Source organism: Aquila chrysaetos, chromosome 7 (genome assembly GCF_900496995.4).
Source record: "Aquila chrysaetos chrysaetos chromosome 7, bAquChr1.4, whole genome shotgun sequence".
In the NCBI taxonomy this organism is placed as follows: domain Eukaryota; kingdom Metazoa; phylum Chordata; class Aves; order Accipitriformes; family Accipitridae; genus Aquila; species Aquila chrysaetos.
The window spans coordinates 21,570,464-21,597,693 of record NC_044010.1 but is presented as its reverse complement, the minus strand read 5'-3'; the positions used below and the strand labels follow the sequence as shown (position 1 = coordinate 21,597,693).

General features: G+C 37.9%; 1 protein-coding gene across 16 annotated transcripts in view; it reads left to right on the top strand.

Annotated features, from left to right (window-relative positions):
• ROBO2 (roundabout guidance receptor 2) overlaps window positions 1–27,230 on the top strand; it is a 952,677-nt gene that overhangs the window by 815,743 nt on the left and 109,704 nt on the right. For 11 of the 16 annotated variants that reach the window (XM_030020193.1, XM_030020192.1, XM_030020191.1 and 8 more), the window contains exons 6-8: window positions 8,808–8,935; window positions 12,264–12,275; window positions 26,819–26,943. In XM_030020193.1, coding sequence (XP_029876053.1) covers window positions 8,808–8,935; window positions 12,264–12,275; window positions 26,819–26,943 — 265 coding nt within the window. The remainder of the gene's footprint in view (window positions 1–8,807; window positions 8,936–12,263; window positions 12,276–26,818; window positions 26,944–27,230) is intronic. The other 5 variants (XM_041124896.1, XM_030020184.1, XM_030020195.1 and 2 more) reach the window with 1 other exon arrangement.

The window sequence follows — 27,230 nt, the reverse complement described above, 5'->3', positions numbered from 1 at the left end:
ATTAGGTCCCTTTATGAGGAGCATAGGAGAGAAGATTGGAAGTTCTTAATAGCTTGTCAAAAGAAGACAGTGAAAGAAAGAGGTTTAATATGCTATTTGTATTCTTACATACATCTGGAGGGAGTAGAGGCGGTTTGCAGAGGATGTTGTTATCTTGGGTTTAATGTAGCACATGGCTGGCACAGGGTAAGCTGGAGTGCAACTTGCAGAGAGTCCACGTAGCCTAACTGAATACAGGCAGATTTCAGCTGAGTGCAATGTAAGCATCTTTTCAGCTGTTATGTTGAATCATTTGAGGAAACTTCTCCTGTAAAGCCAGATATATCATTTAGAGATAGAGAGCTAATAAGGGGTAGAAGGGAGGCAGGGATTGGTTTATTTTTGTGTATATAGTGTCAAGATGATGTACCCCAGTGCTGGTGGGGTATACCCTCCTGTTGTTCTTTTGATTGAGTATCCCTCTTCTCTTATTGATACTTTGCCTGTCAGTGATCCCTTCCTGTTCTGTAAGTGGAAGAATATTCCTTACAGTTTTCTGAGGAATACATGGCCAAGGGAAAGTGTAAATTAGAGTATTTTTTGACATTTTAAATCCCTCAAGGCATGGCACTGAATAAAGTCCTGTAAATGCATTGTCCCACAGTTACCCCAGAGGTCTATAGTCTAACCCAGTAGCTACCTGCCATTCAATTTGTATGAAATATTAAATGCTGTGAGCAAAAGTGTTATATGTGTGGCTGTGCTAGACTGATCAGCAGAGAAACGGTTAATAACATTGACATCTAAATTGGCTTCATGTTAAGTGTCAGTTCTCACACAGAGCTGAAGAAGAGCTATTGTTTCAGGCAGTCTGTTTGCAGATGCATGCAAACAGTCTCCGGTTGCTTACATAAGGGTCAAGGGTGGGAAAATAGCTTTACAACTCCACGGACAGCAACCGTAAAGGAATTGTGTCAACGAGCAGTCCTGCCTGCATGGTTTCTCTTTATGCTATGTGAACCGTTGGTGATCTATAAAGTGATCACTGTCAGTGCACTTGAAATAGGATTGTCGCAAGAGAATGTTTTGTTATTCTCTCTTATTTAACATACTAAAATTGTTAAATTTCAGAGAATTAAAGAAGTCACTAGCAGAGTTCTGAAACAAAATTTAATGCTAGTAGTAGTAGCCTCGAACATAGATTTCTCAGAATTTTCCACTCACAGAAGACTGCAGTAAATAAATGGTCTTGCAGGAAGGAGACCCAAGAAAACTTAATGTAGAATTTCACTCAAAGTACTCATTCTAGTGCTTGAATCTTTCTTTAGTATCAGAAAAGCAGACTATAATAAGTAAAAGCTTACTAATCACATAGTTTATACATTGTAAGTTTTAGAATATTAAGGTAGCCTGCTTTCTTGAAAAGTGTAAGGTTATCAAGCAGTTTAAGCTCACTATTATCAGCTTATTGACTATTAAAACTACAGAATGAAAAAGTAAAGATAGTTTACTATGCAGTTTTTCTCTAAAATCCTCAGGAGAGCAGGGAGAGGGAAGCTGGTAGTTATGTACAAGTGAGAGTAAGATTCAAGAGTTCTGACCACAGCATCATTGGTGCTACTGGAATGGCTGGCCTGCAGGGGTTTCTTCTGCTTTAACACATTCCATCCCTGCATGGGATACAAAAGTTGTCGTCTCAGTTAGAAACAAACAAACAAAAACTGTCAGTGAAAACACTGCAAGGTTAAAGTTTTAACCCTAACAACTATTTTCCATTTCCTATTGGTAAGTCCTATGCTGAGAATTACTTAACATTAGCAAAATGTACTTTTTAAGAATATGACTTCTAGCTCAACTGTAATGTTGAAGGCACTTTCATTAAAACATTAACATGACTTCATCTTTAATTGCCACTTCAAGGTTGGTTACTGATTTGAAGTACAGATTAGAAAATATTTCAGTTAGTTCTCTGACAAGTTTATGGTAGTCTTTCATTGTGCTTAAGGTAAATAATAATAGACAGGACAACAAATTCTGTTTTATTTCAAACTACTCATAATCTGTGTGTTCCTGTTAAAAAAAATGCATCAAGCCACAGTTAGTGAGTGCAAGATGCCAGTCTGGGCTCAGATCTTCTTACTGTGTTCCAGTCCTTGCAGCATCATTTCAGTTTTTTAAGAATGGGAACAGACAAAAACAGTATTTTGCTTTTCCTTAAAATTAATTTCAGTGTCATGTGCTGAGCAGATAACCCTGAGAATCAAGGGTGCTTTTCTGATGGATGGATTTAGAACATAGGCATTAATAATACAAATCTCCCCAAGTGCCTGACAAATGTGTCTCATCTGTGAAAGGACTACTTCTGGTGATAGGAGGATAGGTCTCCATGCCAAGTCATTACATGGTCTCTTAGCTCATACTTCTGCCGACGTTCCAGTTTTTGAAATGTGGAGCTCTGTCTGGAACTAAAATCAAATCAGAAGCCCATTTTGGGTAATTATCGTGTGGTAATTCCCTGTGAGTACTTACTTCTCTGTGCAAACAGAGATGTAGAGGTAAAAGATGGAGCCTGCATCAGTTTAGACAGAGCTTACCGAGTCACTGATTCCCAAACATATGTTTTGTTCTTAACTTCTGTTTGTTTCCAAATTATTTCAAAGAGAATAAAAAACCAATCTCATTTTTCTTTCTGAGTTCTCTCCTGAGCACATGGCTACTGGTTTTGTGAGGCACTAGTTATGTGCAGTCACACATCTATGTTTGCATGTAAGAGTAGTACTGTACAGTGTAATGCTTCCAGAGAAGTTGGAAAACACCATTTCCTTGGACATAGGTATGGTTTCACAATGTTGGCCCAATGACTGTAACTGTTGTATACATCTTTTATGAGATTTAGGTCATTTTATTGACTGCCTTGGTTTAAGGCACAGTGCAGTGTGGATTTGTGTTTTATATTATTGCAGTTGTGAGTGTCCACTGTAAGAAATTACCAATAATGTGCTGATCACAACCCATAAAAGATTTTGGATGAAAGCAGAACCTGCTGTCAATATATTTTAAGAAAATCAAAATAGTGTATCACTTAGCTCTTTTACTGGTTTGTTGGAATAAGGCCAGTGAACCATTTTATATAGCTGCTTGCATACATACCTTGCACAAAGAAATTCAAGGTAATGTCACTTTGCCTTATACCTTTCTCTGGCATGAATGACATAGCCAAAGAATAAATGGGAATCTGGACATGTGGATGTGAGTGGCAGCCGTCCTGTCAGCACCTTGGGGATAGCTCCCTGGTAGCTCAATTTATCATAGCTGTAAGCAGCATCTTAGAGCCACCCAGCAACAAGCAGCCTTGATTTCAGGGGTACAACAGAGTAATTTGAGACCAGTGCACACAAATATATATGTATTTATGCTTTCTCTGTCACTGATTCATGTTTTGCTAGGGAAAGAAAACCAGAGACTCCTTTATCTTTCTCTCGGAAAGCTGTCACTCACATAGGTTTGTGCTGCTTTCTTCTTCCACTTATCAATGGGATGGAAGTGAAAAAACCCCAACATTTCTTGTAAGGGAGCTGGCAGTAGGGGTGGCTGCATCACCGATGGGAACGGAAGCTCTCCCTTCGGCTTCTGGATCACACAAGGCTGAAGCAGGTGAAGAGCTCACACTTCCTATCTCACTGCAGCTTCTCTCTGGCTCCCTCCATCTGGCACAGAGAGTCTAGGAGCCAGTGAAAAGCTGTGGCACTATGCTGGGAGCTGAAGTGCCAGCACCACAAAAGAGAAGTGGAGACAGAAGCTTAAGCCCCCTTAACTACCTCCTGTTTACTCTGTTTTTGGCCAGTAGCCTCTTTCTATTTGGGCTCCCTAATCATTGATGTTGTGAGTAATCTTGAAGCTTTGTGCATATTTTGCAAAATAGCCTGGCAAACAGGCAAAAGAAAATAGAGCAAAGTAATTTTTGTGCCTTCTCTAAAAAAAAGAAAGTTCACAAAGCCTACATACAAAGATTCTATTACATTATTTTTTTTTTATTTACAGTAATGTTTTAGAAGAAAATAGGTGCCTCATATAAATTTGTGTAAAGTTTTTGAGGCCAGTGGCATCAGTTAGCAGCAGTTAAGATGTGACTTTTTCTCCTGCAAACTCTCTGTAGCAGCAAATGTGGCTTTTTGAGTTGAATTTGTTGAATTCAGTAATGCATTCTCACAACTTTAAAATACACTACTGAAGCAACTGCATCCATGTATTACCAGTTAGGCCTATGTGGATGTCTAGGAATGTAATGACTCCAGCTGCAGACAGAGTTTTGCTACCTGTGCCTATGAAAGACAAAGAGGTGCATATATTTTTATGCATATCTGCATGCACATTTTTGAAAATCTGGAAATCTAGGGGTTCTGTGAAGCACTCAGTAAAATGTATATCGAATGCAAAAAAGCATATTGCTAAACCTCTCAAAGTTCAGTAAGTTCTCTCTCTTTTTTCATTTGATAACCCTGGAGATTGGTGGCTGAGTATGGACAGATACAGTTTTGAATGTGGGGGAAAAAAAATATAACTGTGACAAAATCATTTCAATTCAAGATTATCCTTAGATGCTTAAGCCAGTGCATGAATCCAACCTCAGTACATTAACTTGTGATACTTAAAAACAGTTAATGTGTTTTGTTTTATTTGTTATTTGGTTGAGCAGATGGTAATGGTTTTGACACAATTTAGTTTTTTATTTTTCTTCTTTTCTTTTCTTGAAAAAGACAAGGCTCTTTTTCCCACTTTGTCACAGCTGGTTACCAATCAATCTCAATTCACGGTACAGTGATGATAGCACATGTTGTTCGGGGGCCAAATCTGATTGGGTTGCATTTTCAGCAGTGTTTCATATAAAAAAAAATTGTGTCTGTATGGCAGTGACTGTCAGCACACTATTGTACAACTGTCATTAATCAAAACTAGCAACAATGAATGCATTCACATGTGCTAGAGACTGCCAGATTTCACTCAAAATCACCCAATTTCTATTAGAAATTCCTCACCAGCAGTGTTTTCTCATCTGCTTGTTGTTTCTTGTGTTTCTTTCTTCCCTTCAAGTCCCATGCTCCCCCCCCCCCCCCCCTTCCTCCTTGGTTAATTAAAGGCAGATCTACTCTAACTGTGACTTGTAGAAAATTATCTAACGTGGTGCCCAAAAGTGGCTGGTTTATATCTAGTCACAAGCTGACTAGCTGTTTAAAAGACCTCGCTGAGCTCAGTCTGATGGCTGAAGTCTAAGCTGAACTGAAAGGTTAAGCACCTCCAAATATGTAACAGAGAGAAGTACTTAAAATCAATTAGATGGCCATAAATATGTGAAACTGATGTCTGATGGCCTATGTTTTTAGCTGAATGTTGGCATTAATTGGCTAGGAGTCAGCAATATTTGGGCAATATGTCAGAAGGTGTTTCTTGACACTGCACATATTTTGAAGGCATTGCCGCCTTAGTGCACTGACAATGTTAAGGAACAACTTAACCAGTACACTCTGGTTTTCTGCCATTCCATTATCAATCCAGGAGTCTGGTAACCTCTCTCTGTGATTGGTATTAGAAGTCAGAGAAGCCCTAATCCTGATTCCCAAGTGTTCAGTAACACTAATCCAGATGAGAGTGAACTTCTCCAGAAACTCAGGTGGAAACACCTTGCTATGGGAATATGAGGCCCTGGGACAGAGAGGAGACAAGGGACTGCTCAAGACTGCGCAGGTGGATGCTTGAGAAACTGAAAACATATTCAGGCTTCACTCCTTGTTACTTCATGGTCCCTTTCTCACACAAGCAAATTGTGCTGCTGTGGATCAGGCTAAAAGCCAGTTTTCTTCCTTTCTCCTTCCTGCCTGCTTCATCTGTCAAAGCTCTTCACTGAACCGTGGTGACTTCTGGGGACAATGTGGGTGGAACAGATGACTGAGGGGCAGCATATCAATACTTCAGGACAGCAGATGGTTATAATGTCCCATGGGTCCATCTACGTATGAATCTAATTGCTAGATGGCACGTTCTGTCAGGGTGGTCCAAAAACCCAGTGTGGCCTTGTTGGAGAAGCAGACTGGGGAGCTGGACCTCTCCTTGAAGTAGTTGGTAACTGGGTCATGATGGTGACGTGTTTACGCCACCCTCCATTTCACAACCCAAGTGGGCGATGATGCCTGTACCCTCGCTCTGCGTCCTGGCATGCCATGCAGCTGGCTCATTCCCCCAGCAGCCTTTGCACAATTTGCATGATTGGCAGGTGCAGGCATAAAGGCTGCCGAAGCCTCCAAGGCAGCTGGCTGGCATGCCGGCACCAGCACATCAGTGAGATGAAGAAGAGCGAGTCAGCTGCAGCCCACAGCAGACTGGAGGGCCCTGTCCCATGCTGCCTGCATCCCAGTTCAAGCAACAACTCAGTCAGATACAGTCCTGCTGACTGTCTGTTTTTATCTCAGCACTGGTTAGTGAACCACAGGGATGTTATTTGTCCTAAAAAAAAAAAAAAAAAAAAAAAGGGCAATTAAATAAATGGTTAATTGTTGCCTAGCTTTATAACTGTGATTCCTATACCCAACTCACATTTATATTACAACTGATCTTAGTTTTCTCATCTTACAGGAGCTGAATACAACTTTATATTTTTAGTCCCCTAGGGCTGGCCTTATGTCAAGAAAATAAGCATTTTCTCTTGTCTGCAAGTCTGTGGTTGCCAAAGACAAATAACTGCTCCATCGTTGTGGGATACTGTTGTCATATTCTTGAGATTTTTAAGGAGACAATTTGCCTTTTCTCTCTTACGAAAACAGTGATTTCTGTTTGCCATTGACTAGTGCAGCACAGCATGCAAAATGACATAATTTGTGAGCAGTCGAGAAGAAATGTTCCGCAACTGCATATGGCTGTTGAATGTAGTTGCAATAGATCTGCACTGCTCCAGAAATGGCATATTAAGTTCTTTAGTGCCATAATGTTTTTGTCCCCCTCAATGGTACTATGCTAGCAAAAACATTGTCCCTAAAAGTTTCTGAAGTTTGCCATGGCATCTACTTATTCTTTCCCTTGGCATATCTCGTATTCATTAGTGAAACTTGAGTTATTGCATATACATATAATTAAGTGTAACACCTAACAAAAGGGGTATTATATATATGTTTATGTTTATCTCTGACAGAATGGTTAGCCTCAATTTGGTCTTTTTTTAATTTATTTTTTGCTAATGAATGTAATGGACTTACTGAATATGGAATGAAGCTGTATTGTATTGTGGTGAGTGTGAAAAGATGTCTTGACTTCTCTTTATTCTTGGAATTGCTAGTAATGCTCTAATTGATGTTGTGAGCTTTAATTAGACATAATAGAACTTTAAATGTTTCGACATGTAGGATCCTTTGAGTTAAGGTGCTTTAAAGTCTGTTAGCACACAGTGCTCTCTCTACAAATCTATACTAAAGGAACCAATAGCCATGTATGTTATGTACACAGAAATAAATGTTTCAGATTCCCATAGCGTTAAAAAATACTCATAGAGCCTCACAACATTCCTGGAACTAATTGCATTACATTCTTATTCATAAAAACATTTAAGGGTGCTCTTCCATATGATTTCAGTATGTTTGCTGAACAAGTCTACAAGGTCTTTACTGTGTAACAAAGAGAAGGTAAATTAGTTCTTCTGAAGTTATGTCATGAGTGTGTATACAGTGAGAAAGGGTATTAACGTCTCCTGAAGTCTCGATCTTTCTTCACTTTCATGTTCCTCTTTCACTATTTGATACATGAGAATCTGAAGCTAACTTTAGATTCAAGGTGACTTAAGGTATCATGGGCTTATTATGGCTAGAAGAAATGTTGTTGAAAATAATTTTACAAGAGAGTATTTCAAGAGTAAAATATCCATGCTGAAAACCAGAGTTTTCCTGATTTGGGAGCCAAAGAAATTTTATACAAGATAAAGTTTCCCGTTGACTTTAATGAGCTTTGGACCAGAGCCTAAAATAGTTTGTTTAGCATGACTTCTGCAGGACAATAACAATTTAACAGAAAATATTTTTCTAGGTGTAAGCACTCTAAATGCTTTGAGAATGATTGTTCACTGCATGCTGAAGTACTTTGTATTATTTCAAGTTTTATACATCCTCATAGTTTTAGAATTATTACAACAATAGAAACAAAGAAATGGACAAAGCATAACTGAATTGTTTCTAATTTCTTTTAAGAAAGAGAAAATGTTATTGTCCACCCTTAATGAATAATTTTGTAGTATTTCTGTGAAATTGATAAATCTCCTTTAATGTGCCTCTTCAATAAATGTCACCTTCCAGAGCTTAAATATATTTTCTGTTGTTTGTAATCATGTAGTGTCAGATCCTACCAATGTGCTCACCATTTCCCTAAGGGGTTGCTGCTGTAGAGAAAAACTATATAGAAAGGGAAATTTCCAGATCAGCAAAAGGTAAAATGTGTAGCTCACATAGTTAAAGGCATGATGAACTTGAGCTGTCATGTATTGATAACTGATGTCTGATAGCTTAATTTTATCTTATTGCTCTAGATCAAGGACAAAGTGAATGATATTAATAGTAAAGCCCTAATACTGAGTGAACATAGCAATACTAATTTTATGTAAAGTTTCTAACTAATGCAGAGTGCAATAAAAATGTCATGAAGATTAATGCTTAGTGGAATTATCTAATGCTAGATAATAATTTATCTTCCAAAGTTGGCTCCAAGATAGATTCAGACTGGCATATTCCAGGTGAGAGTTTTTGTTCATTTCTGTTGTCTACAGAAGGAGTTTTCATTCCTTTTCTGTAACACAGGTATGACATCAAAGATGATTACACTTTGCGCATTAAGAAGGCTGTGAGCACAGATGAAGGAACCTACACATGCATTGCTGAGAATCGAGTTGGAAAAGTGGAAGCCTCTGCTACACTCACTGTGCGAGGTGAGTGTTCCTGTGGAGGGAGGGTCTGTGTCCTATAAGGATAAATTGCTTTCTGGTGAAATGGGCCACATCCTTACCTGACATTGTTTGGGTTTCACATACCCTTTGCAATTGTGGGTGCTGCACTGATTTACAACAGAGGTGAAATCCTGGTCCTGTTGATATCTCAGGCAAAATTTTAATTTACTTCAATAGGATAGGATCTCCCTGCAGTTAAAGAGCTGTTCCAATGTTTTTTTATTGAAGAACAGATGCATATATGTGCATAAGCAAGCACTACGTAACCGTGGGCATAGACTTTAATAAGTGAGCCATAAGTTTAGGCTATTATTCATGTTCCTTTCTCTAATAATTATAAGGAGTATAGTAAGTAACTATGTTTAATAATGCCAAACATAATGCAGATAGTAGTATTATGTGATTAGCTCTGCCATAATTAACTCTCTGCCATTACTCTTTATCTGAAAGATAAACCCTAGCCAAAGGAAAAAGAAAATCCTAATTAAATTTTGTAAGTATTACAAGGTAAAGACTAACATATTCTCTCCTAAAATATTCTTGGTCTCTAGTATCCACTCAGTGTTTATGTGCTGCTGTTTGATGTGGTAAGGAGGTTTTAAGACCGGTAGAATAATGAGTTGCCAAAATGTCTTCTGTGACAGTAGATATAGACATGCTAAAGATCATGGGGAGAGAAAAAGTTTGTAGGCTAGTATTTCCATATGAGTAAATAGAATATAATAGTTATTATTTCATTCCAAAAGATAAGCAGCAATTTGGCACAATGGATATCATGCAGACACTATTTCACAGTTTAGTGGTGCATGCTGATGGTTTTCAGTAGAGCTGTGAAAGGTTAATAAAAACATTTTTAGCTTTATCTGTTCTCCTCTTTTCATACACATTAAATCAAATGTTCAAAGTCTCAGTGGATTGCTTTATTAGAACCGGGGTCAACTGACCCAAGAGGCCAGCTTCCATTTCCATCCATTTAATGCATGGACACAGTTCAGTTTAATTTGCTGAATTCAAAGGGAAAAAAAGCACTGAGTGGCTTTGGGGGGTGGGGGGAGATGTTAGTATATAACAAAGAAAAGAGAGAATTGTGATAATCCATCTGCTAAAATATTACCTCAGTGTTTGCTTTAGACAATAAGTGATAATGCAGCTCTTCCCATTTTAAGTGGAAGAAATAGGTTTACCTGCTATATGCTTGTGTAAGAGATACTTCTTCCATTTTGTAACGTGAGAAAAATAGTCACTACAGCGAACTCCCAGAAATACTCTCACTCTGTTCCTTTGTCACAGGCAGAGTCATGGTATCCAATAAATCTGGCAACCAATTCGATAGCCTTTAAACACTCCTGAACTGTGTCCACTGTATACATTACCGGAGCAAGCCTTTCAGATTTGCTACCCAGACTTGTGATATAAACAATAGCTAGAACCAAGCAAAAAGTCCTTTGAAATCACTGAAGCTTGGACCTGATGAAATTAAGGTGAAAAAAACCCAAGGAAGTATATAATTGAATCGATTTTCCTACAGTAAAAGCAGGTTTTCATTATCTTGGATATTTTTCCCCCCTGGGTTTGTCATTTACAGTCAAATACATAGTGTTTATCCAACACAAAGGAAGCCACGATATTATAAACATACTAAATGTTCAGGATATCACAGAAAATGAGAAAAGCCAAAAAATTCAATGGAGAAAGCTATTACTCTGATTTTTCTGGAAACAAAGGGCTGGGCAAACTCCCATTGACTTTAGAGGGACCACAAACAATGGTCTTTTTAATTAAAGGAAGCCTTAATTCTGAATTCTTAAACTTTTGCCAGTTTTGTCTGAAACTGCTTTTACTGTAACCACTTGTCATGTAGAGGAGCAAAACCACATAGCATTTCAAAATTTACTTTGAGGGTGCCTTGGTCCTTGCAGGTGTTGTGTAGTTACAGCTGCAAACCTGGCAACAACAGCATAATCCTTAGCTCCTTCATTGATGGCTCTTCTCAAAGCAGGGGATGAGGATGCAGTCAGGAAGTTTGTGTTATGCTGTCACAAACAACAACAGAATTTGAATTCTGTGACTCAGCCTTCATACCCTCTCTTGGAAAGGTGCATATCCCTCTTATTCCTCATCTCTCTCCAGAAGAAGGGATATGTCCGTAATACCAGAAGCCAGAAAGTCTTCAAATAGATAATGGGTGAGAAAGGGCAGCAGGCTTGAAATAGCTAAATGAAGTGGGTACGCCAAACTAAGGATAAAGCCATAGAAAGGTTGAGAACTAAGAAGGTCCTTGCATGCTGTGTTAACTCTGAATCTGCATATCTTACATTTGAACCTAGCCTGCACATAAGCATGTGGAGCTGGTTAACTTCTTAAAAAGAAAAAGGAAAAAAGGAAAAAAAGAATGTGCTGTTGCTCAGAAATATGTAACTACTTCTGCTGCTAAAATAAGGGAGGTTTCACCTACACAGTTGCAACCTGTACTCAATTTTATGTCCAACTTTTCAGCTCTTCTGAAAAGGGATGTCTATATTTTATTAACAGAGGCACTGACAGCCCTCTTCCCCAGCACAAGTATAATGAAGGGCTGTTGCTATAATCAAGAAATCACTTGTTGCAGCAGCACCTTTCAATCTTGATATCAACCTGAAACAGTATTAACCTGTCAGTCATTTAGCAGCAATTTTTTTAGGAAGTAGAAGTTATCTAAGCAGTAATTTGGGAGGTTCTGGCTTGAAATCCCTATGGCCATTTCAGCCTATTTGTTATATTTTCATCAGCACTGTCAGTGAGGAAAAAGCAGTGTGCTGTAAGCTTTCATGCCTGTTATTGAATGAGAAAAACTGTCCTGGGCTTTCTGTAGCCCTTACTGCTGTACTGACTGGTCATGCTTAAAATTCAATTGGTATTTGACTCAGAAAGCAAAGCCTTGCATCTACTGGCATGACATTTGGCAGTCTGCAGCTTAAATTGATGTGTCCATCAGGATCTAAAAGTTTGTGCTAATGCAATGCAATTTTTCTTTTATCAGGCATTAACAATGATACTTGATGATGGCATGCGAAGATAATAAAAATGTTTCTCAGAGAATGGTTCCAGTCAGCTTGTTCAGATGCTATGCTCAAGTAAATGTGATAATAGTGGCACGTGACTAAACAGTAACAACAGTAAACATTTTACTTAGGCTGTCATTTGAGGGGTTAGCAATCATGGTAGTATCCATAGTGGAAGGTAACATTACACGTCATGCATTCTGACAGATATTCTTTTCTTTTTTTAATTTCTTTTTTATGTTCTCACTACACCATTGTAATGTCAACAGCTCGCCCCGTTGGTAAGTAACCATCCTTCTATCCATTTTAGCATGGCTTCATGCAATGCTTCATCTTTCATTTGCAACAGCATTTAATTGGCTGAAATTAGCAGCCAGTGCTTAATAGTTTTAACTGTCTAACACCAGGCAAGTGATTTTGACTGACGAAGTGCTATTTCTGAACTTTTTATTTTCTGCTGTGTTGTGTATAAATGCATTTGCCAAATCACCAACAAATACCAATCAGTGCAACAGGGTGGGTGTGGTGATACTGAGCCAAAATCACTCATTCAGATGTTTTTAACAGTCTATTTAAGGGTCTGGTATAAAAGCCATTGAAATCAACAGAAAGGATTGTATTGACTTCTGTGAGCTTCTACCAGGCCCTAAATGATCAGCTTATTATGCTTTTATTGCATAGCAGTAAAAGCACAGGCTTTGCATGTCCGTCTTTCTTGTATCTTTCAGAGAGTTTTGAAATGAAGTAGTCCTGAAATTGAAAAGGGGATGGAGTAGATTTCCGTGCTTGTTAAGAAAGTTCATCATTGATTTTTGCCCTTGGGTCATCTTGGAGTGCGTTTTGGAATGCACTGTATAGGATGCAGACTTTTTTGAATAACAAGTCCAGAGGAGGACAACCGCTGGATTTTTAATTCTCACACTGAAAATTTGATTTTTTCCTATGCCTTTGAAATTACTTCTGAAAAATTGTAAAAATATAACTGAGCATAATGGAAAATTTGCAACTGTCAGTAGCTGAAATTCACTTTTGGTGTTCAGAAATATCCTGAACATATTTAATTTTCTTTCACGGATGTTTTACTCTGTGCCTATGTGGATTTTCTAAATAGTTTAACCAGTTGCACTACACCTGATTTTTAGAGTTTGTGTTTAGATATCTCTTTTAGAATAATAATATGGTTACTCTGATTTTTCTTTTTTTTTTTTTTGGATTAGTGTGAAAAGTTGGTACTAGTGTTTATGGAGATTGCTGAGGCATTTGGTCTTCATTTAGTCAAAACTTTTGTTAGATACCTGTTTGACTAAAGTTTGTGAGTTTGAACTTGTCTCATCCCTTCACTGTTACGAGTTTGAAGGAAGAAAGGTTGGAATAATTTAAAGATAAAATCCAGGTTAGGCCTCTGTTTCCAGGACTAAGGCGATCCCATGCTTGTTAGCTTGCTTGAAATAACATATGTAGAGCCAAACCAGGTACCTCAACAGTCACGGCATGGCTTATCCACACCTGGAGAATTCCCTGTGCAGAATGGAAATTCGCTGTTCTCCATTTGGGATTTTGATAGCAAGATTTAAAACCCAATCACTACTATATTACTTTGGCATTAGGCTAGTTCTCCAGAAATTAATTCTGAAGAGTTTTAACAGTGTAAAACTGGAGTAAACTCGTAAGAAAATTTTCCTTTGCTTAGAAAATATAGTATGAATTTAGTATACTTCTAATGTAAATCTCTCTTTTTAGAGAGAGGGAGGATTTACAGCTGCTTCTTTATTCACTAAGAAAATGCTACAAGATTAAAAGTATTTTACTTCTAGATATTTTTCTCACTTTGCTCACTCTTAAAAGAAAGGCAAGAAAAAAAAATCACAAAGCAGAGACTCTGTGAAAGCCACATAAAATAGATGACTGGAGATTCACAAGAGAATTACAGATTTCAGCAGTGTTGATGGTGTCGCATTTCAGGGCACTGATTCTTTTTTAAGACTTTTCAGGCCATTGAGTCATCTCCAAAGCTTATACAGAAGTTCTTGGTCTCAAGTTACTTTATGTCCAGGTATATGATCCCCTTGTGTGACCATGCTGTGGTCAATTTGGCATATTCCCTGCCTATGCTATTTTGTTGCAACTGAACATCTGGTACAAAGAAAATTCTTCTTTTACATGATTTATTCAGGAAACATAAATTAGAATGGTTGACCTTAAAACAATTATTATATGGGCATACGGTCTTTATCAAATTATTTATTTTAGTGATTATCTTTGTGAATTGTGAAAAGATTAAGTAAACAAGTCCAACCCCAAAGATATTTAACATATAGAACTCCCATACAAGTGTGTATGTAGTGATTGCTGTGTATAAGCAGATCAGTTTCTTTAGATCACTTTTATCTGATCCTGTACCTGTAGAAAAAGGCAATGCTGTCCTTATGAGAGTGTATACCTTTATTGTTTTTTGCTTAAGGACCTGAAATGGAACTGATTTCTACAGTTCATATCTCTGTAGGCAAAGCAGGTGGCTACCTATCCTGTTTTTCGAAACAGTAGGGCAAAACAAAGTAAATTCCCTCTCCACCACCAGTTCCCCACCAAGAAGCCCAAGTCATCTTCTGTTAAAATTGTCATTTGACAAGAATGGCGAGGCAAATCTTGTAGCATTTTTTTGTTCAGGAAGTTAACTGGAATGCAGAGCAAAAATACATCTTCTTACAGAAAGGAAGCTAAAGCAAACACTACTTAATGTTATTAAGCACACAGCTCTCTAGGAGGGTGACATTTTAAAAGAAGCATATTTATATATTTATGTGTGTGTCACACAGCTCTCTAGGAGGGTGACATTTTAAAAGAAGCATATTTATATATTTATGTGTGTGTTAAACTGCAGGGGAGCAGTTTGAAAGTTTATATTCTTTTGTGACACCTGAGAATTATCTAGGTACCTCTACCTTTCATCACTACCTCCATTTCAAAGAAGACATGTTTTGTCTTTATTCTGTTTTAAACAAGACCAAACCATTTTCTTTCAGTGGCTTGTCACTGAAGAATAGAGAAATGTATTTTTAATGTTCCAGGATTGCAATTCTTGTTGCAAACGGAATAATTTTCATTTTCTATTCAGTTTTTGCCTGTTTCAAATATTTACATTCGGTTAGTTGTGCTATTTTTATTGAAATATCAGCTTGAGTGGAAAATTCAAGTGGGATTACCAATGACCATGTTTGGTTCAAGCAGCAGTTATTAACATATGGTATATACTACATAGACAAAATGAGGTATGGTTCTGCCCGAGGTGCATGGCACCTGGTGAATTTAACAGCTCTATGCCAGATTACTCATCATGTTTGGATTCGCTACTAGGAATAAATGTGTTGCCTGTTTCTAAAATAGATGAACTCTTATTTATAAGCTTTTGAAAAGATTTCTGCCAGGATTTACAACAGGTGGGTTTAGGAAACTGTATTTATCCCTATTTAGACTGTTTCTATTGTTATTTCACTCATTAGATGGATTTTCCAGATGAGTAAGTTAGTATTTTCTCACTTTCACATTCTGCTGTATTTCTTATGGTAGTTGGGCAGGAGAGTAGCTGCTAAAAGAAGCACAAAAGTTGGGAGGAGCCCAAAAGTTTCATATAGTCCCACTGAAATAACACTGACCCTCTTTTCAAAAGCAGTTGCTGTATTGCTTTGAGACGGAGCACCTGAAGTTCAAATAGAAGATCTATGAAGATCTCTTTAATGTTTCAGTTAGCTTTTTTGTAATCATCCAAAAAGTCATTCAGATGACAGAGTACTCCGTTTTCAAATTAATTTCAGCTATGTCCAAGTGAAAATACAGTTCTTTGCATTTCAGTTGCCTTGCAGTAAGTCAAGTGATATGCTATGACTCATCTTCCCAGAAAGAAGCGACATGCAGCAAATAGCTAGATACTTTTGCCACCTGGACAGAAATTAAGTATTTGGAATTAGCTAAGGAAGTAAAGGGAGACCAACCAAGTTACAAAAATTTCACTTCCCTACTATGTTGGAGAAGAGAGAAACAGATAAGACACCCGCCATGAATTTTCCAAATTTCATATTAATTAAATGCAGTCTATTCACATTTAAGTGCAGTGTGACTGTATGATGCATTTCACTCTGCTCTGGGAAGTTTTCATGACATAAATCAGCCTGGCATGACTTAATGATCTGTTAAGAGTGGTGCAGCATGAAACATAAAATAGAAAGGTCTGTATTTTAAACAAAGTTGTGTTAGCTGTTGTGACTAGAAACTATGTTGTTCACATGGTTCAGATTGGTAAGTGAGAAAGATCTCTTCTCCATTCTTACACTTGCAGGGAAAGTCTATACAGGATGAATGCTTTTATTTTTAGTATATTCATAAATATATCACCTTCACTTGAGACACTGAGGATTTATAAAATATCAGTAATGGCAGCTGGTATGTGACAGAAGAGATGAGATCATGCTTGGCACTACGGTGCCATCTTTCAGTGGCAGAAATCTCAAATCTATATTGTAGTATGGTATGTTGCCTTTCTGCCTGCTGCTACCACCTACAGAAATTTTCAGAAGAGGGTAAGGACACCAGTGAACATTAGGCTTTTTGGATTTGTCTCCTACTTAAATGAAAGAATAATGCATCATTCTTGTTTAAAAATAGGCAAATTCTTCAGATTAAAGAGAAAAGGTTGCATAGAATGAAATTCAGATTTCTTTGTATACCAGTAAGAGATTAAAATACGGAGCTGACTTGTTCTGACATTTCTTAGCCTTTTAAAGACCAGTCAAAAATCCTAAAGTCCATAGCATTTCTACCTTGGCAAAAGTCTAATAGCTGAACTTAAACTTGAATCCTATCATGTCTTCAGATATAGAAATACGTTTACAATATATAGGCCAGAATGGCTCTGCAAGTGGACACTGAGCACATTACCCACCAAGCATTTACATGCTGGTACACAAAACTTGGCTTCATTTCCAGCTGCTCCAAGTCTTCTTGGGTATGCCAGATGGTGGTCAGAACAGAAATGCAGATCTGATAGAGGATTCTTCTTCAATAAGTGTGAAAGATGGCAGTGCATGTACTTGAAGTTTTAGCTTCATACTGTGACGTCCTGGCTCATTCCACTGTGGCACCAAGTATGTCCCAGTACTCATACTGTTTCTCTTAGAGAAAACCCAGTTACAGCAAGTACAGGAAGAGATTAAGTACCTCATATTTTTTTTTTTTTTTTTTCTTTTTTATTGCTGAACTCTAGCTTAGGAAAGTTTTAAGAAGTTCAATGTGTAAATCTTTTTTAACTTTCCTGAATCTTGCTCAAATCAGTGGGAATTGTTTTCTTACTTCAGTGGATTCTGAGTCTCTCCACAAGTCTTTGAAGATTAGTGTATGAAAAAGCCTTTTGATGTGTTGCTCCCCCCAAACTTTTCCCTTCCTTTTTTCTAAAAGGAGAAATCACTCACTTTTCCTTCAAGAGGAACATGGAAATCAATACATTAATCCATTCACTTTTCCCTTTACCTTCTTTGCTTGATTGCTGCTAGCCATATTACAGTTTGGATATGATCTCAGTATTATTCAACAGCAAAACTAGTGTATGCCCCATTCCTTGAATGCTAGCATTGTCAGTCAGCATAAATAGTCTTTTTTCTTCCTCACTCTTTTTCCTCTTTTCACTTAACAGTGGCCCAAATTGAGCAGAGTATCTCCTCTCAGCCTTTTTTATTCTCAAGGGTAAACAAACCAGGAACTCGCCATCTTTCTCACTATAGATATAACCTATTAGCCTATCTAGGCTCTTTACACTTCTCATCATCTTCTTAGCTCTTCTCTTCAGCATGTGAATTCATGTTTTTTTGAAGGAGATAAACAGATTACACTCATTTTGATGAAATCGTACTGTATCAGCAAGGGGTATGTTTTTCTTTTTTAAACACATTACCAGCAAAGCCTCCTGCTATCTCCCATGGCAAAAGGAATCATGGCAGATTACGTGTCTTTTTGTTGGCATAATTTGTTTTGTTTGCTGAACTCACAGACGCTATAGTAGCACGAGCCATCCCCTAATGGTACAGTTTACATTAGCAAGTGGGCTCAAGTGTTAAGATTTTAGGAAAGCGCAACTTTTCCATCTGATCTGAGCAAAAGGTATATCCTGAATCTCAGACACTTGGGGAAAAAGAAAAAAAATTAAAAAGCATTGTCTAGAGTAGACAAAGTCCTGAGTAATGTAAGTTATTGGGCAGACAGAATCAGTGCTACCTCTCTTTATAAGGCATCAAAACTAAGTGAAGGACTTTCTAGAAGGGATTTTCCAGGAGCATCTGTAAGGTGCAGGGGCTGCTTAAAAGAAATTATTGGACAATATATAATAAAATAGAGATGTATGACTAAATGAGAGCAGGCTACAGTCTAATGTTGAGATGAAATTCCGACCAGATATTTAAACTTGATATTTAAATGTACTGTAAAACAAAGAGGAGGAGGGGGTCAGGAAAAGTGCTGATGCTGAACTTAGAGCACTGGAAATGGGGGTGGGGGGCAGAAAGTAGATGTGTTTCTCTTCTGCTATGTAGGAGACAGAGCTGGATTTTTTTATAATTATTCTCATAGTTTTGTTTTATTGACATTAGTCCTAGGGAAGAAGGAAGAACAAAGCCTTGGTAGTATTCTTGTTTTTTTTTTTTTTTTTGTACTTCAACTTTTGTTATAAAAATGATAAATGTAGATTTGGCTGTTAGGTTAATTGAAATTGGCACAGAAACTTTGAATATAAACCAAACCTGCTTCTTCATCATTGTTTATCTCGCATCTCTTTTTTCTAGTATGCAAATTTATCCGACTTCTTTCTTTTAGGTCATCCAGGAATAAAAGAGAGATTTTATGTGTCAAAATACATAGGACAGTTAGTGTTATTGATTCTCTAGACTTCTTTCACCTCTTGCAAAGAAAGAAAAAAATGCTTATGCTTCCATGCTTTCAGAGATTATCTGCTTAAGTGTTTCAGAAGAACTGAGGGAGAAAAATGTGAAATTCAGAACCTGAATTTAAATTGAAGATTAGAACAATTAGTCCAGGTGTGAAGGAAAGTTTAGCATTCTCAAATGATTGAAGTGTGATCTTTTCACACTGTTGTGTTTTTACATGGCTCATCTGGAAACAGTAAACAAAACAAAAGGAATTTCTCACTTTCCATGAGACAGGAGCAGCATGAAGGACACTTACACCAGAACTGTCCTGGTAATAAACTTGCTGAGACCTCACTTCCCCCTGCTTTCTACCTCTGTCCCATTGTAGGTAGCTTGATTCCTCTTCCCCAGTGCTTCCTTTCATTCAGTCTGCTAAAAGTTCTTCCTGCTTGCCCCCTGTGCTTCTAATTTTGTGTATTTATTTGATCTATTGGGGTAGGACATAAGAGAATTAATTTTGAAGCGGTGTCAATGTTAAAGATGGTATCCGAGCTACGGATTACTGATACTCCTCTAGGTTATGGGAAGCTGCTTTTCAGAGGAATCCAAAGCAAGTACCTGCTTTGCCACCTCCACCCATGTCATTTTAAAATAATATCACAGGTCTAGTAAAGGGCTTCATGAATCACTTGTTATCCCCACAACCTACCCATTCCTCATTTTTATTGGCAGAACCATCCACCTGAAGAAGAAATCATGGAAGAAGGAGAACACTCTAAATGAACAAGGAAGAGAACATGCTTAAAGAAGAAAACAATGTCCACAAAATGAGATCTATGCACTTGTTTCAAAGTCCAGCTGCACTCATACAGACTAGGGAATAGTTATAGATTCCTATGCTAACATGATACTCATGGCAGAGAAAAAAAGGAAACTCATTTTCCAGGCAACTCAGTCATAACTAGCGTGCTAAAAAGTTGCATCCTTCCCTGTCTGTGAGCACACCTAATCATTGGAGCACACCATAAGATTGAGAAGTCTTTTCACTTTAAAGAAAATGACCATCCTTAACTTCCATTAGTTTATCCCTGATAAGAAATATCTGAATTAGTAATAGGCCTAAGCTGTGATCCTCTCAGGCTTCTGTAATGGCTCCTGTGTCAGAGGCTACACCCTTGATTTATCATTAGTCATAGCTAATAGTGCACTAATAACTTTGTGTCCTAAGAACCACACATCACTTTTGGTACCCATTAAGAAGATCTGAACTTCTGAGGAAAGAACTGCTGACTCAGCCCAGGTTTCTAGTGTTTGAGAGTGGACATATTTTCTGTTTTCCTATACTTACTCCATCAGCAATAGTAGCCTTGCAAAACATCTTTCAAAACTCCTCAACTTTCCTATCTGCACTTTTTGGCAGCTCATGCCATGCAAAGGACAAATGTTGTTACAGCAAGGTATTTAAGTAGGGTTTTGCAGTTTTCTTTTACATTTGTATCACAAAAGCACCCAAAAGTCCAGTATCTACCAGACCTTCTAGGCAAATTTAATTAATGACACACAAAGGTGGGGGATCATTATTTTCTTTCAAGAATTCCTGTACTGCCTTCAACTGTCATCTAAGCCAGTATCTGGAACCAGCAAAGCAATCCTACAAATAAGTAATCCTACTCCATAGATGATGTCAAGGGTTACCTCCCTTTTCAAAATACATAGTACTTCAGCTGGAGCCCTGGGACCTTCTGCTATCCTCCGTGTAAATATCTTGGAGGCAAGTCTTGATCTGTATTTGGTAAGACTGGAACTGAGTTTGATCTCTTAAAATAGCAACACGTATCAAAGACCAGCTGAAGTGGCCACATGAATATTGTCACTGTGGTAAGGATTTGAGAGGAGCATTGAGATACCCAGTTTAAAGTCTCTGAGGGCTTTGCAAAAGAAGATTGTGATGTTGATGGGGTTCCAGAAGTCAGAAGACAATCTGGGGAAGGCGCCATTATCTCATCCCCCTAACTGACTCCCTTACTTCCAGGCAGATACTGAATATTGTACCAGGTGTAACTTTGATTGTTCAAAGGATAATTATGAAATTAATTTATTGCTGCAAATGTACAATGCTGAAAAAGACTGTAGATTGGAATATTAGGTTGGTCTGCTGTTTCTTCACTGCTGGAAGCAGAACTGAGTCTTAAAGAATTTGGTGCTTTACCAGCCAGTGTGTTTCTTGTTCCTCAAAGCTTTTTCCCGTGTCAGTGAGCATTATCTGAGTTTTGCTTAGAACATTTACAAGTCAGCATCTTTCCCCTTTCTCCCTTTGAACCAGTCACAGAAATATGTTTATGGATAATAAACAATTTGAGTTTAAAATGAAGCACTCATCTTTATCACTTTGGCTTGCCTAAATAATCTTCACGATGAATTTCATTTGCAGTTCACTATCAACTACATAAGCCAATAGGAGAATTTCTACAACTTCAATGAGCTTTGAATAAAGCCTCATGTGCCATGGTATATGAGGACATTTTATTTAAGTACATGTCATTAAAAGGTTACTAAAGTTTTCATTATCTGAAAAATGTTTGGATTATGTAAAATGAGTTTGGTCTCATAGTGGCTGCCTTAGGTAATTGAGGATGTTTAGGAAAAAACCAAACAACAACAACAAAAATCCCACTGATATTAGTTGCTGTGGTTACAATTCCATTTCTGCTTGCAGTAGCAATGCTGGACTAAAACTTATCTACTTTTAATTAAAATCACAGCAATATATAATGTATGAACCCCAGGATACCTGGGCCGGGGGAGGTGCTATGAGCAAGTCGTGACGATAAAATTCCCTTAGGATTGTTGAATTCAATGTGAACCACAAATCACAAGATCAGCTTACAAAACTGTGTCACTGGAAGAAATGTTGCTAGTACTTGATACGGGATCAGTGTACTTTTTGCTATAAGTTCACATTTTTCTGTGGTAATTTTCCCCTCCCCTTCTAAGTCTTTTGCCACATTTCTTACCAGGAGACCAGAGTTCACCTAGGAGGGATGAACTCACTGTCTCAGTCAAGCTTCTCTCTATCAGCAGCTTTATCAGCTCCTGGTGACTCAGTGTAACCTTTATTATTCAATAACACTGCTGGGAAAGAAATGAATACAATCCATCCCAACAGATTAGAGATTCTGCTAACTATTAAGATTGGACAAGAGTTGAGAAATCACTTTGAAATCATTTACAGTATTTGTTTCTTCCTTTTTTTTCTACAGCTCTTTAACACTTGAGTAGAGGCTACCTTCATATACATTTATTAATAGAATAAAAGATCCATTCAGTCATGCATAAAACAACATCTAGAAAGAGTGCAACAGAGCACACTCTTCCCATTTTGCACACAACTAATGCTCACTACTGCTCATGCTTTTCTATCTCCATTTTAATTCTTGCAGTAGAATACTGTTCTGTGCTGTAAAAACAGTTCTGAACATGATGTGATTAACCTTAGGGTCCCCCCATCCCCTCATCTCAAAGCCCCCTCGTACATGGCCTGTGCTTTCTATTCATGTTCAACCATCTGATTTCCATATCATCCCGCTCAGCCTCACAAGCGGCTATTACCATAACAGAGCTTTAGTGTGACATTGATTGAAGCCAGCGCTTGCTGAATGCAGCATCAAAGCATAATTTGCCAGAAATCAAATCTAATTTACTGTGTACTATCTAAATTTCTCAAAAAAAAAAAGAAAAGAAGTTTCAATAGAAGTACACTAGGTCTGTAGTCTTAATTGTTCTTTTTTTCATATTTTTGGCTAGTCCCCTGGAATCCAAGCAATATATTTTCTTTTAGAGCCATTGTCTTTGACTTCCAAATGTCAATTAAGCAAGAGCTTTTCCACTCTGTTTATTCCAATCCAGTTAATGTTACATCTGAAACAGTAAAGGGTAATAGTCTGATAGGCACAACACTCAGTTTGCTGCTTCGTAACAGTTTTTTCAACAGATTCTTCTAATGACTTTAATGTTTAGCTTGAATTAAGCGTTAAAGTACCACATAACTTTGACAGCTGAAGCATATCCAGCCTGCTGTTATTTCTCTAACTGTACCTTTTCAGAATGTTTTAAAAATTCACCTACTCTGAGAGAAGCAATAACGGCTTGAATTAGGTTTTGTCCAATGTTCCACTGAAGCTGGACTTTGAGCAAGTCATGATCTCAGTTAACCTTTCTGCAAAATGGGAGTAATAATATTTTTCTATCTTTATAAACAGCATCTATATATGAAGATAATGAGCTCTCTTTTTAGGAGAATTGAAGAGCCCGAGTGCTTATTCTGTCAAAGAAGCCTTGCTGTCTCTGAGCAGGGTCGCATTGCATTCTCTGGGGATAATGTCAGTCTTACTGCTCTGGTAGTTACACTTGACCAAGAATTACTCCTGCAATTATTAACTGTTACTTTCAGTTTTCAATTTGCATTATTCAACTAGAAGTTGATAGATAAAACTGATATGGTGAAAATATTCTTTAAATGCTGTAAACAATGTCATTTTTATCAAAGGCTGTCTATAAACAGAGCTATGGCTGAATATGACAACAAATTGGAACAAAATGGGGGTTTCCTTCATTATAGAACCCTGCCTTTGAATGAATTAAAAAAACACATACAAGGTTTTATTTTTCCAAAATGACATTTTTCATGCTCTTTAAAATTATGGTATTAAATTGTTTGGCTGAAGGAATTGGTTTTGTGCTCTAATTAACATAGTGACCAATAACAGTCAGGTCCTTGTGAGATCAAGAGATAATATTTAAATAAAAGCTCTGATTCATTTATTTATTTTTATAGTGAATTTCTAGTAATTATGGCTGCAGAGAAAAGCTGGATAAGATATCCTTGCATAACCATACATCATTGTTTACTGGAGTCTTTAGAAAGTCTAAACTAGTAGCTATGAGGCCATGGATCTTCTGGTCACCTAGAATGGCAAATGCTGGAGAGGACTTGGTGTGTGGCAGGGAGAGAACAGACCAGCAGGGTCAATCCATGTCATTTAGATTATCTGGACTGAGCTACAGCCTTAATTCCTGCTTCCTTTCCTTGTCTCCTTTTGCAAAAGAAAGGATCCTTCTTCTGCTCATAGAAAAGTGAGAGATGTTCAAAGTTAGGGGTAGGTCAAAAAACTGTAAACTAGGTAGAAACTAAGATGTTTATGTCTCATTGTTCCTTGACTACCAAATTACCTTAATTTGGTGCTTGGAAAGTCTGCTACAGCAACAAATTCAGTTATATTACATCTGCTCAGAGCTTTGAATTATTGACTTACAGTACAGCCTTGTGTGTGTGAGAATGTTTCAGAAGAACCCTTAAACTCACCTACCTTGTGTTTGGTACATGATTTGAAAGATAGGCTCATGGAAATGCCATGCCCCTCTTCCTTCTGTTGAGCTGCCTCAGAGCACCGTCTGCATAACATACCCCCAGTGCACCAAGCATGCCTACGAAGTGATGTTAGGTATCAATCATGCTCAGGTATGGTCTATGGGATGGTCTCCCGACAACAGGTTTTTAGCAGCACGATAGAAAGATTATGGTCTTGAGGCCACCCATAATACAGCATAGACATAGGACTCATGCACAGTTCCTGTCAAATGCAGATATAACACCTGAAGAGGTTAGAGGTTTTCTGCTCTCTGCTCTGCCAGAGGTTGCTTATTGATTCTAGATTAATATCCTGGGAAATGACCTTCAATGGTTGAGCAGCAAATACTGAACTAATTCAGTGGCCTTTATTAAGTGGGTTGTCAGAACTATAGAGATACCTTAGTGTAAGGTATGCCTATAGGAATGGAGGTTTCTAATTCACAATTCAAAGATCTTTCTCTCTTTCCCTTCCCATATGATCGAATGTGTGCTGATTACCACATTACTGTTTTCTGACACCTGTAGGGATTGCATACAGATATGCTAGGTAAAACAAGGTGAGGGAAAAACAAGTAACTTGCTGCAGTCCAGCACTTTAGGAATAGTACAGCATGAGTTCAGATCCTACAGTATGTGTAGCAACACCTGTGTTCTTATAGAAACCTCAAAACATAAGGGTATAAATGGGCAGCAGCAGGGCACCTAGCCCTTCATCCCTGCCCTTTCAGAAGACTAACACCAGCTGAGGCCTGGGGAAGAGGTGGACACTTCTCTCTCCAGAGAGGCTGAAACCTATGTTTAGGATTGTGAGGCAGAAGGAAGACTCCTTGTGTTGTCCTCACCCTCTGCCTTCTAAATTGATGGTGATCCATGTTTATTAAGCGCTTTACAGTTCTTGTTTTAAGAGTGCATTATACTAGCGCTATTCAACTGTGCTCTTTAGACTCCTGCTGATCTGTAAAGCCTTGGGAAGTGCCTCATGAGATAACTGCAAAGTGTATTTCAAAAAAAATCAGATTTGCATACATTTCTGTGCAGTTAGCAGATTTGCGTCTCTGTTGTCAGCAGGTGTAATCGGAAGCTGGGTCTTGATTGCTCTTCGTGCCTAATTAAATAGTTTGTAATTATAATGATGAAAATATGGTTTTCTAAAACACTTAAATTCTGTTTACCTAAAAGCTTAGTGTTCCTAAACCATCCCTCTCCACAACCACCAAACCAGTAGTAGAATAGAAGAAAATGAATGTGGGGGGGGTTTTTTACTATTTTGTCCCGTTCTTCAGCCTGCCCCAAAAGATAGCTAATCTTTTGATGAGAATATTTGGAGATACTGCTTACATTTTTAAGATATGTCAAATAGTATAAATCCAGTTCCAGTGAATTCCAATGTTGAACCAAGACAAGGGTTTGCATGTCATGCATGGAAAAGTCATTTGCTTTATTACATCATGCTCAACATAGTCACCGATGTCAAGTTTTTTCTCTTAAATCCTGCAACACTGCTTCTTCACTTTCCTTCTGCACATTAACACCTTTTCTCTCCCTTCTTGTTCCCACCAAGCATTGACTCTCTATTCTCCATCAGTACCCCCAGACAAGTCAAACTACAGCTCCCTTTTAGAAACTGTTCACTTCTGACTGTGCTTCCTGGTCCCCTATGTCTGAATACTGTTAATGCCATCTACTTGAAAACACAGTCCTGGTTCTTCTTTCTTATTTTAACTCCACTTTCTCCTTTTTTCTTCTCCATGTCTCTTTCTGATCTCCTGGAATACCTATTCCTTCTTACTCACCACTCACTGCTGCCCACTAACTCTTCAACTCTTGCTTCTTTCTTGTCTTTACCCAAGCTGAAATCTGGATCTCCCAAGTTTATGTTGGTTTAGCAACTGTTCTTTTTACAGCAAGTCTTCCTTCCCACTCCATTCTTGCCAACACTACCCCTAAGAGAAGTGAATGAGGTCTTGAACTTCCGTCTTTCTACTGCCATCCAGACCTTCCTCTCCTTTCTCAATCATTTTTAAGTGTCTAGAGGGGCAGATTGAAAAAGGCGGTCGGTATATCCTAATTCATACCTTGCAATACACAATAGTTCCAGCACAACAACAAGCTATGTGAAGCGCAGAGGGTATGAGAGTGCTGATACCTGCCCAGACGAAAGGTAGAATACATCCAGAGCTGGCATCATAAACACCTGACTGCTGCTTCTTAGCATTTATTGTCATCAGAATTTACTCTAGCATGTATGGTTGTAATGTTTCTTTCCTTTTTTTTTTTTTTTTCCCTCCCCACAACTGGGGATATCACATACTGATATTGCTGCTCTTTTTGTTGCTGTTGTTGTTTTTGTTTATATATTAGTTCTGTCTATACTAATTAATGTTTCTGGTGTTACGTCCTCTGGCATAAAACAAATCTCCATAAAGTTGTCTCTTTCCTTCAATATTCCTTATCTCCCCCTTGCAAAATATCCTAAATTTACACCATGGTTTTTCTTACATTGTAGCTCCCCCACAGTTTGTGGTGAGACCACGAGACCAGATTGTAGCCCAGGGTCGAACAGTGACATTTCCTTGTGAAACTAAAGGAAATCCCCAGCCAGCTGTTTTCTGGCAAAAAGAAGGAAGCCAGGTAAGTTACAAGCACCCTATAAGTCTTTCAAGCCTTTCTAAATAGTTGTATTGTTAAATTTTTAAGAAAATTATTTATATTACCTTTCACAAATTCTTTTAATCTTTCACAGGAATTTGTCTTTTAAACTATCACTGTTTTCTACCGACACTTTCGTTGCTGTTTTTTTAAAATATTAATGCTGTGAAGAACTCAAAGGCCATTTAAGTTGGTGAAACTTGTGCTAGGTGCTGTATAAATGTATAGAAAGCAACAGTATATATCTTAAAGACTTTTCATTCTGAAGC